Source organism: Amborella trichopoda, chromosome 4, assembly GCF_054954075.1.
Source record: "Amborella trichopoda isolate Santa Cruz 75 chromosome 4, AtrichopodaSantaCruz75HAP2 v2.0, whole genome shotgun sequence".
Classification (NCBI taxonomy): Eukaryota; Viridiplantae; Streptophyta; class Magnoliopsida; order Amborellales; family Amborellaceae; genus Amborella; species Amborella trichopoda.
Window position 1 is genome coordinate 49975284 of NC_142339.1, and position 12219 is coordinate 49987502.

The following is a 12219-nucleotide window of genomic DNA, read 5'->3' on the forward strand; positions in this document are numbered from 1 at the left end:
AAAAAAAAGGGTATGCATTAGTCTTAAGTTTTTGAGGTGTTAGACACGACATTATTGACATGGATGTCCAAGTTATATAGATAAAATAGGTGCAAGTATTGTAGTAGAGTTATTGTGGCTTGTCAGGCTGGTGTCTAACTTGGAGGGTTTGTGGGCTATTTTGAGTTAAATAGGGTTAGAGTCATGAAGTATCCATGCTTTATAAGGCCCTTGAGGCACATGGATGTTCACGAGTTGGTTAGGTTATTGAGGTGGTGCTTATTCCAATGATGGCCTATGGATGGATTTGAAAGTAAGATTGGGGTAGGAACATTTCATCCAGTTATTTCTGTTGCTTTCCAGGGTAGACTATGGTGTCTCTTGAGCTTAGTGATCTAGTATGGGATTTGCGTACAGATCTGTGGCATGTTCGTTGTGAGGAATCATCATAAAATACGTGACTTCTATTTTTATATGTACTCATTTGTAAAGTGGTATAGGAGGCTTAGGATCATGTATTATGATGGTCCTTTTATGAGGCCACCATATAGTTTCCCTCTCAAGCTCTTCGGTGCATGTTTACATTGGTCAATGGATTGTGACCTGTTGGTCAATGGCTCATTCCTTGGAAGGAGGCTTCTATTTTTATATGTACTCATGTGTAAAGTGGTATAGGAGGCTTAGGATCATGTATTATGATGGTCCTTTTATGAGGCCACCATATAGTTTCCCTCTCAAGCGCTTCGGTGCATGTTTACATTGGTCAATGGATTGTGACCTGTTGGTCAATGGCTCATTCCTTGGAAGAGGTCACATCCTTTGGATGTGGCACCCATTATCAACCTTTCGGATGTTTTGGAAACAAAATTCAATCCCCACAGGTTCCAGAGAGCATTTTTTCTTTTTGATGAAAGGTTCCAGAGAGCATATTAGGTATTCTATTGGTTATTTTATTAATATTTTCATGGAATCAATTTGAATGGCATGTTTGATAAATGGAGGACAGTTGTGGGTAGATCGAAGCCAATGGCTGGTGGGTCCAGTACTCAAACCTCTGAAGGGAGCATGAGGTATATCTTTAGTGGTAGTCCACTGGTGAGCCTATCCCATTCTTGTGTGGATGAGGTCTTTAGGAAAGTCGGTTGAAATGTTTTGTTGTTAACCATGGAGCCAGTCGGAGAGTGGGATTCTAATGCTCTGGAAGCTACCAATCTTTTGGCAGGCCTCAAATTGTGCCTCTAATGATTTTTGGGGCCTCTGATGGTGGAGGATGGAGGGCTACTTGCTGAGCGTAATCAGAGGGGAAGACATTAGACCACACACCCATGGAGGATTGTAGACATGGAGGAAATGCTGGATGTTAGTGAGTTTGCTGTACCATTATTTTATCGTATTCTTAGAGACAGCAACTAATTATTTATTATGTTGATGGAGTGGGTGTGAGTACTGTGATTTTCCTTTGGGACATTCTCCATTGCCATTTTCCCACATGTTGATGTTTCCTTTATTGGCTGTATTTTTTATACAAATTGAAGCATGCTTGTATCTTCTCGATTTTTATTTGAAGTTACTTAATATGGAAAGAGGAACAAGGACACTGCATGATACTTGGACGTGGAGTGTCTAGGAATAACATCTTGAACCCTCAACAGTTTTCTTCAGGTATGCTAGCTGAGCTTGGGAATGGAATTACATCTTTTCCTAAGTTAACAGTTATTTGTGCTGTTCTTCACTATCACACTTGACTTTGGACTCATTTTAGGATGCATTCCTATTGTGCTTGCTTACTTAAAGCAGGAGAAACTTATGTTCAGATATTTGGAGGAATGTATAACCCGTGCGAATAACAAGATAGAAACTATAAAAATAAGTATGTATAAGCTCTGCTTAGATCATAGCAGATCAAGTGCTTCACACGTGAAACCAGAATTGTTTGTACTTTGTATATTCATGGCGTGCAGAAATTAGTCCGAAGAAAATTTGGACTTTACAGAACAAACATTTCAGTGGACTAGGTTCTTAATATGAACTAAACCTATTACAAATTGAATATATCCGGACAAGATGACCTTGTTGGACCTATTCCATCTTTTATGTCAGAAAGTTCTTGAAATCTCTAACTTGTTCCTACTTCATAAATTATAAATAGGGAAACTTACAAGTGGGCATACAGGGCTTATATCTACGATTACTTAGTGTTGTAACATATTCTCCTTTTGGTTGGGTTTTTAGGTGGCATGGCCTCTGTGGCTATGTTACTCAACTTGTTTGCTTTGTTAATAGGTAGTTGTCCTGGTGACCTGCAAACCTGTTGTAACCATTTCAAGCAACAATGTTTACAATCGATTGATCCTTCATGGAATTAAACTTGGTTATAGGATGTTTGTTATAACTGCCCTTTGACATTAATTTGACAATGATTTGCATCATTTGTTAGATTTAGAAGTAGAATTGCCAAATTTTCTGATGGACATGTATTAAATGTTCTTATAATCGATGTTCTGGGTGAGTATTTCTTTTTCAGATTATCTTGTTGATGAAGGAGCAGAATGCAATGCCACATCAGATTTACTCTTGGAAAGAAGCCGTGACCAGCGCCTTATGGATCTGTTGGTTCCGGCTCTTTTTCTTTTGATTACCCTTCTGCAGAAATTGCAGGTATTTTGAGCTGATGTTTGGTTTCATAAGTTTGTCTCTTCTATCAGCTGCACAGGATATTAGAAATTCATATGGGTGTTTGACTATTGCTATCCACATGTGTCTAGTGCAGTTTCCAGTTCCACCTATCAATTGATAATCAAAATCTTATCATGTTTTATTGGACTTGACGTAGTTTTCCCTCTGCAATTAAAGTCAAATTCATAAGATTTTTAGTTTCAGGCTGTCATGAAATTTAAGGAATGACTTAAATTTGTAAGTAGTAACTGTCAAATGCACTTGTCTGGCTTTGAACTACTATGCGGGCTACATATGGTACTATTATTGAATTGGATGCTTTATTTCGCGTGAGATTCTCCCTATTGCAATTGATTTTCAGTTAATTCATTTTAGCAGATACTGATGTGGCTGGGGTTGTCACATAAGGTTGAGTTTGGAAGAATGAGTAAGTATACTAGTCTCTACCACAAATCGCTAACCAAAGCAAACCCAATTTTTTCCTTCGCTTCTTTTGTCGTGAAGCTGATATGTGTGAGGTTAAAAAATGGAAGTAACAAACGTGAAAAGAGATCTGGCACTGGTATGTTAAAAAACGTAGAATCATGTTTGTCCGAAGTAGGCTTAAAATCGTGTTGCTTATAATGATAGAAGGTGTGGGTTAGAATTCGTCCCTTGTTTATCATAGTCATGATCAGAGTTGTATGCCCTATGAAATGTATTCGTCAACGTTATCAGGCACAGATTGCTTGTCGAATCGGTGGGCACCCTTGTCTGATCAAACCGGTTGGATTTCTCTTTTGAAAAAATAAAATGGAAAGTGAAAAAAATAATTTGAAATGTAACGAATCCAAAAAAAATAGGAAATTTCTATAGAAAAGAAAATTTCACAAGAAAAAGCGCAACAAGCTGATGAAACAAAAAATGACGTAGGATTAGAAATGGGTTGATTTGAGTAAAGGTTTTGGGCACTCAAGGGGTGGAAAATGGCTGAAAAAAAGGGGCGCGTTTTCAGCTAGATCTTTTGGAAGAGAAAAGTCTTGGCAGATCTACTGATTTCGAGAACTGGACATCATGTAGAGTAACATTTTCTTTTGATGATCTTTACTTCTCTTATTTCCATAAAATATTTAACAAAGGGCAGCAAGAGAAGATTTGTAAGATATTGTGCTTGATGTCAAAAAACCCAAACTTTAGCTTAGCAAGATGCTAAATGTAGTGGAGAAACCATAGTTGTTGGAAGCGCCTAAGATTTCGAATCATTTTAGGAAACGGAATTATGGAATCATGGCTGTTTTGAAGATCGCTGTTTTTGAAATCGATATCCGTGCAAGGGAATTTCGGGAAACGAGATCTCTACTTTATTGGAGTAGAGATTTGACCCAAATAGAATTACGATCCCTACATATATGGGATTGAGATTCCATCATCTTTGTAATTGAGTTTTTGACCTATTTGGAATCGAGATTCCTTCCTATATGGAATCGAGTTTTCGATATCTTTGCAATCAAGTTTTTGACTCGATGCTTCTCATAGGTTCTGAATTATTTATTTTGTAATTCATGGCCTTATGTTTGTGTTTCTAATTTGATGGAGAGAGTATCATTATATGTGGAATCAAGATTCAAACAATGTAGAATCGAGACTTAACAATTTGAATCGAGAATCAATAAATATTGGAAATGATATTCTAATACGTGTTGGATTCAAGAGTCCTAAAATAAGGAATCGAGATTTCTAACTTCACGGAAATGAATTGCATGAAGATTCTTTGTGGGAATCGCAGAATTGGGATTCCGATTCGGAATCACGACCTTGAGTGAGAGATTCTGATAACTATAGGAGAAACAACATTTAGATATGGGGTTTGATTACCACCATGAGTTTCTTTAGAACTAGACATGTATCTATCTTCCTCCAAAGCATGAAGACAAGTGTACGGGTGTGGTGATCTCCAACCCAAAGGTATTCTGGTTTGGTATTGCTAAATCAACTTCAGGTCTTATAAGAGAGCACACTAGCTCTCCTACAAGGCCTGAGCCCTTATATTTGATAGAAAAGCTTGGTGTGGAGAGAAAGAGAGAAAAAGAGAACGAGAGAGAAGAGAGGGCGTGAAATCCCCCTTGAGATCTTATTTGGGGATGCCAGCCTCTTTTATTAAGTATATGTTTTTGCATTTTAGAACAATGACATTGACTATGGTAATTACGACATCATGGTACAAAACAAAATATAAAATGACTACAATGTACATTATATTTTAAGTACATATTCTTAGGTCTTAACATGCCCCTCAAATTGTACATTGGGTTTGAACATGTGCAATTGTCCTTTGGAAAATGATGCCTTTCACTTGTGAGTCCTTTGGTGGAAGATAGAAGAAGGGGTGATTCAAATAGGACATATTGGAACTGAGAATCAAATATCTTCTTGTGTGCAAAATGATAATTGACGTCGATTTGATTAGTGCAATCATGGCAAATGGGAAGAGTTGTGATAGCTAGTGAACTTTGTTTATAGCGATAAATTGTTGAGCGTAGCATTTTATGTCCAAGCGATTTAATCAGGTTCCGAATCCAATAAATCTTTGCTACAACACTAGCTAATGCTCTGTACTCAGCTTTTTTGCTTGATCTGGCTATAGATTTTTGCTTCTTGCTGCTCCAATATACCAAATTTCCTAAATAAAGAAATTATCCTGAAATCGACCCGCATGAGTCAGGAATTTCTGCCGAATCGGCATCTGAGTATCCAATAATGGAAGCAACACACACATCTTCTATATGATTTCTATGACTTGCGATGCCGTTACTTATAATACCTTTGATGTATCAGACTATATGTTTTAAGGCTTCCAAGCGAGTATTGGTAGGAACATGCATAAATTGGCATACTTGATTTACTGCAAGTAATGTCAGGGCGAGTAGATCATATATTGAAGTGCACCTGGCATGATTTGTTATTTTTCGGAATCATCAATTAATTTTCCTTCACTAGCTCTCAATCCTTTGTCAAGGGCTGCAGGTGTTGCTGATGGTTTGCAATTCAACATACTGGATTGCTCTAGTAAATCTAGTGCATAATTATGTTGAGATAATTGAAATTTGTCCTGGGTCCGGTCCACTTCTATCCCCAGAAAACATCTCAGTTCTTCAAAATCTTTCATTTTGAAATTGTTGTGGATATAAGTTTTGATATTTGCAATAATGTCACAAAAATATCTTGTGATTATAGTATCATTCGCATATAAGAGAATGGTCATAATACTTTGTGTTCTTGTGAATGAATAGGGAGTGATCCACTATTATCCTCATAAAATCATATGCCTTTTTTGCGAAAAACTCTGAAATCAGGTACAAGAGGCTTGCTTTATACCATAGATAGATATCTCCAGTTTGTATACATATTTTTTATGAGGGGTTGCATTTATGAGGGATTGCATACATATTTTGTGGGATCCTTTTCACAGAAACCATGTGGCTTCTCTATATGTACTCTTTCCTATAATTCTCTATGGAGAAATGTGGTCTCTTTACATCAAGCTGGAAGAGAGGCCAATCATGTGCCAAGACTAAGGACAAGACTAGTCGAACCATGGTAGTCTTAACAACTGGGCTAAAAGTTTGATATAGTCAATTCATGCCATTGATTGAATCCTTTTGCCACTTATCGAGTTTTAAATCAGTTGATACTTCCATATGGCTTGTATTTTATGTTGTACATCCATTTACTGAACAATATTCCTCTTAACTGGCCTCTTCACAGTTTCTGTGTTATTCAAAAAGGATGGCCTTCATTCACCTGCCATTACTTAGCCTATTTTGGATCCCTTTTTGCGTCAGGTTCCTTTTGTTTAAGAGTTTCATAGATAAACACCTGATAGTCATTGGTAAAGCCTCCATAGCTTATCAATTGGTCTATAGAGTGGCGTACAGTGCTAGATCTTCGGACTTGTTTACGTGCTGCAATAGCTCTGATATTATCTTCTTGTCTCTCCATTTTGTCACCCACATTACAAGAATGTTACCCTTATGGTATATATGTGGAACCAGCATGCTCTCCTTTCTTTTGTCTACTATAAACATTCAGCTCCTTGGGGACCATCACGGTGTTGCTTAGATGGAGGTTCCTCATCATAAATATATTCAAAATCTTTGTGAGGGTGATGGCCAACATCCTCATCAATAATACTAGAGAGATGGGTGTCATTGGTGGGACATCCAGTGAGCACAACAATTTCTTTTTGCATCATGGGTCATGCTGGTTATCTTGAACTATACCGTCATTGGCCTTGTTTTCATCTTACTATGAAATAGTTTTAGGTGGATTGCGCATTCACATTCCACCGAAGTTAGCATTTCTTGTGATAAAAACATGTTTCGTTTATATGTTGTAGAGTTGTGGACAAGAAACTTGTTGCTCTATCCTGTTATTCTTTAAGTAGTTCTTAAATACATGAGATGAGAGCTCACCTCCATCACTAGAAAAGAACAAGATTGATCTACAAAAATGGTTCTAAGCAAAATTTTGAAACTGTACCAATGTTTCAAGTACTTGAGATCATTCCTTGAAGAAATAAATCCTAGTATACTGTGAAAATCATCCACAAAGATCACATAATATCTGGTATGAGAAGAAGCAACTGGTGCAGGTCCCAACACATCAAAATAAATTAATTCAAAAGGTGAGGAAGCTATTTTATCAGAATTGGAAGGGGGGATTTTGGAATGTTCACCAAATTGACAAGCATGAATGAAAATTTGACTCTTAGACGATGATGGGATTAGACCCTCTTTACATAACTTACTGACTGACTCATGACTACAATGCCCAAGATGGTGGAGCCAAACATTGATATCCTCACTTATTTGAAATAAAGAATGTAGCAATGGGGGCTTCCTTGATTCATCATTCGAGACATAGATATCCTTGTCGGATATGCTCAACGAACATTGTGCTGGACAACAGATCCTTAAAAAAAATTAAAAAGAAAAAGAAGAAAAAGAAGAAAAAGAACTGTAAAAACAAAATTTGACTTATTTTTGTGAGTTAATTGAGAAACATAAATGAGGTTACACTTGATTTTAGGGACTTAAAGCACAATATTAAAAAGAATGGGACATTTGGAACAATTCAGAAGATCATTTCCTACGTATTTGATAGGGAGTGAGGATCCATCTCTAGTTATTACAGAACCAATACCAAAATAAGGGATACGAATAAAAAATTTACCAGGATCACCTATAACATGGTTGTGACTATAGGTATGCATCAGGGTCAGCGTTAAGCCCATACCTCTTTGTCTTAGTTATGGACGAGTTAACTAGGCACCAATAAGATGAGTTACCGTGTGTATGCTGTTCGCAAACGACTTCGTTTTGATTAATGAGACCCGAAGCGGCGTCAACATAAAGTTAAAAATTCGGAGGGATGCTCTAAAATCTAAAGGTTTTAAAATTAGCTAGAGTATATGAAATGCAAGCTTAGTAGCACTAGGAGTATAGACGAGGAAGTAGTGAAGAATTGAAGATTGATGGTCAAGAAATACCAAAAAGTGCACACTTTCGATATCTTGGGTCGATAATCCAAGAAAATTGAGAGATTGAGGAAGATGTCGCACATCGAATTAGAGTTGGTTGGGCGAAGTGGAGATGTGCAACCAGAGTCTTACATGATCGCTGCATGCCAATGAAGCTGAAAGGCAAATTCTATAGGATAGTTGTGAGACCAGCTTTGCTTTATGAGGTAGAATGTTGGGCAGTCAATAAACAACATATCCATAGGATGAGTATAACTGAGATGAGGATGTTGAGATGGAAGAGTGGCAAGATAAGAAAGGATAGAATTTGAAATGAATGCGTTCGGGAGAACGTAGCTTTGGCTCCAATAGGTGATGCAATAAGAGAAAGTAGGCTCCAATAGGAAGACTCAAAAGGGCAAGGGTAGGCCCAAAAGGATATAGTTGGAAGTAGTGAGAAAAGACATGGGGACTTATGCATTCACTGAGGGAATGGCAGACCAAGATTTGTGTAGCCGACCTCAAATAGTTGGTAAAAGGCTTTGATGATGATGATGATGATGATGATCACCTAGAATATGGTTAGCTGCCGCATTGTCGACAATCCATGCTTGATCATTCAGTGAAGACGAAGTCATGGCTTTCATTGAGTGTTTAGGCCATCAACTTTGTCTTCACTGTTTTTGAGCTTTGTTCCTTCGGATTGTACCGATAGTAACAGTCAACTGCAGTATGATTTCTTTTGGTCACAAATTTGACATGTATACTTGGATTTGCATTCCGTAGATAGTAATTGGGCACCGTAAGAATTCCACACTCTTGATTAGATGGAAATGGACAAAATCCACCTGAACCTCCATGACCTCCATTTCGATGACCCCGTCCACGTCCACCATTAAATGTTGGAGGCTTGCTGGCCGTGACTAGCGTGTCATTAGAATCTTCATGCTGGGTGTGTTTTGGTGTAGGTAGGCTATGGAAAAGGGACTTGTAGTTGGGCTGTGCACGACTTTGAAAATGCCGGAAATGGTGACTTAGCAGGTCACTGAGGTGGCAAACATGTAATCATCCCTCATACCAGTAAGGAGATGCTATACTTTTTCTATATCCCTGACAGTTTGTTGGATCATGACAATCTGATTGTATAGTCCTTTAATTAAGTTATAACATACCACAATTGTCCAAGGTTTAAAAAATTTCCTGCCTGGCCACCTAGGAAGCCAGGGGGCATTGCTGCAATACGGAGGGTTGGGTGGGCTGCCTAGGTGGTACGTTGCTTGGGCAGCTGCATCTGGCCAGGTGCCTAGGCGGCGTCTCGAGCCCTTATCGAGAGGGAGGAGTATTTGACCTACTCTACTCTCTCTTTAATAGTATAGAAACATTAATCTCTTAAAAAGAAATGAGATGGTGGAAACGAGAGGGTGGGAAAATGCCCTCAGCCAGGGGCATTTAGGTATTCTCCCTTTTTAAGGGGGGGAAAGAGTTTTTCGGGGCATTGCAATCCCCCAAAACCGAATTGCCTCTCTAGTGAGAGAGAGAGAGAAAGAATATTCAAGATTTTTTGCAAGATTGATTTTTTTTCAAACTTTTCCAATATTTGGATTTTTTTCCAAGATTGAAACTTTTTTCCAAGACTTTCCTTGTTTCGCTTCTCCTGAAAATTAGTGGATTTAAATCTTTTGTTTGGGGTTTGGTTGATTTATGTGAATGCTGGGTTTTGTTTTTGTGTTTTTTTTTTCTGCTTGTTTATTTTTTGTTCTTGTAATTGATTCCAATTTATGTTTGAATTTGTGCTTCCTATTCCAGAGTGGGTTTTTGTTTATGATGAATGGCATTTTATTAAGATTGGGTAACTCACTGAAGTTTCATGTAACACAATCAATGCATCTGTTGTAGTTTATTGGTTGGCCATTTGGTCTTACATTTGTCTCATGATTGGAAAAGGGAAAATAATGTTATTTTCTTTTCTTATCTTGTTTTTGTTCCATTGTTCTTGTACATTTTTTCTTGATTATTGGCATTGATGAACTGATAATATAATGTCGATTTTGGAAAATGGGCGTCGTTTGATCTTTTTTTAGTTTTACTTTTAGACTATCTTAATTCAATTTCCAATGTATAATTGATGTGCCTTATATGTATGATGTATCAGGGACTTAGATGACATTTTTTATTTGTATTTCTGAAAAAATAAGGTTTCTAAGAACAATTTGTGGGGCATGGCTTCCAACCGAACCCCTCAAACAACATCCCTGGGGCTTAGAATCCAACTTTAATGGATGGGGCCGCCTAGGAAATTAGGCGTCTGCCCTGACAGCTTGGACGTTGATCGCCTAGGCTGCCGAATCTGCATTTTGGAACATTACTCATCATTTCTTGTTTGCATTGCTGAAGTAAAAGCTTCAAGTGCATCACACATGCCTCTGACTCTTGTGATAGGAATTCATGTAGGGCCTTTGATAAGTCTGCAGCTGTGGGCATTCCAATGACTTCTACAAGGTTTTCTTTTGAGAGAGTTACACATCCATCCAATGAGTTGTTCACGAGTGGCAACCCATTCTCTATATGTGGGGTTTGTGAATGAAAGTTCCTTTGGTTTTCAAATCTCATCAATTTTAATGAGAAGTTTAGAAGGGGTTTGTGAAGAAGAATCTAACTTTTGACCATGAACGGATGGTTTGATGATTGCTTGCCATACTATGAAATTGGATGAAGTCAACTTTGTAGTGACCATAGAAAATGGGTTGGAGAAAGACATTGTGTGTGCCAGAAGTTGAAAGGAAGGAGGAAAAGGTTGCTGGAATGTTATGTGCATGATGGCCTGTAGAAAGAAAAGTGAGCACATAGTGCCCTAAGGAAGAAATTGGGCACAAGATGCCCTAGGGAGAGGGTATAGAGCATTAAGATTTCAAAGGAGAAACTTTGGGATTTTGTCGAGAGGAAGAAGAAAGACGTACTGGACAGCTGCTATAGGGATGGTTTTATGGATTAAAGCTTTAGATCTAATTTAAGGGATGGTATGCGGACTAAATCTAGTAGATTTTTTCTCCCTATATTCCTAAGGGTAAATTTAAAGACTAAATCTAGGAGAAGTTTTTGGGATTTTGAAGAAGAAAATTAGAGTGATAGAAGAAAATGGGTGCGTGGAGAGAAAGTTAGGGTTTAAGAGAAGAGGAAGTTAGGCAAGTGAAGGCCTAAAGAAAGAGAATTGGGCATATGATGCACTGTCGGGATGGTTTTATGGATTAAAGCATTAGATCTAATTTAAGGGAAGGTATGTGGACTAAGTCTAGTAGATTTTTTCTCCCTATATTAATGACTAAATCTAGTGGAGGTTATCGGGATTTTGAATAAGAATATGAAACCCTAAAAGAGAAGTAAGTAGGTTTTCGAAGAGATCTACGATTTTGAAGAAGAAAATTAAAGTGATAGGAGAAAAGGAGTATGTGGAGAGTAAATTAGTTGTAAAGAGGAGGAGGTACCTTGCATTAGGGTTTGTGTGGAGAAGGGTTGCTGTTTGCTGAGAGGAATTTGAAGAAAGTGGCTGCTGTTTTCTGAGAGAAGATTGAAGAAGATGCTTGAAGGGCCCTTGAACAACTAGGGTTTTTGAATTAGCTCTAATACCATGATAGAAAAGCTTGGTGTAAAGAGAGAGAGAGAAAAAGCGAGCACGAGAGGAGTGCGTGATATCCCAAATGAGATCGTACTTGGGGTGTGTGCCTCTCTTGTTGAGTATATATATTTACACCTTGACTATGATGATTATGATATTATGGGACAGAATAAAATATAATATGACTAAAATATATGTTGTGCATTATTAAGTACATATTCTTAACATATTTTACCTAATTTCCTCTCAAATAGTCTTCAATTCTAACTACTGTCTTAAAACGTGGCTCAAGCAATGGACTTGGCACATTCTTGAGCTGGGTCACTCGGCCTGGACTCAGTCGAGTACTTCAAGTCATACCCAAGCCAAGATAAGGGCCAAAAACGGCCCAAAACAAATTTGCACACATTTTTTAAAAATCAAAAGAACTATTAAAAATCTCTAAAAATAAAAG

General features: G+C 37.7%; 1 protein-coding gene across 7 annotated transcripts in view; it reads left to right on the top strand.

Moving 5' to 3' along the window:
• The window catches only part of EMB2016 (mRNA methyltransferase EMB2016), a 51829-nt gene that overhangs the window by 19111 nt on the left and 20499 nt on the right, over nt 1-12219 (top strand). For all 7 annotated transcript variants that reach the window (XM_020664543.2, XM_020664545.2, XM_006838331.4 and 4 more), the window contains one exon: nt 2504-2637. In XM_020664543.2, coding sequence (XP_020520202.1) covers nt 2504-2637 — 134 coding nt within the window. The remainder of the gene's footprint in view (nt 1-2503; nt 2638-12219) is intronic.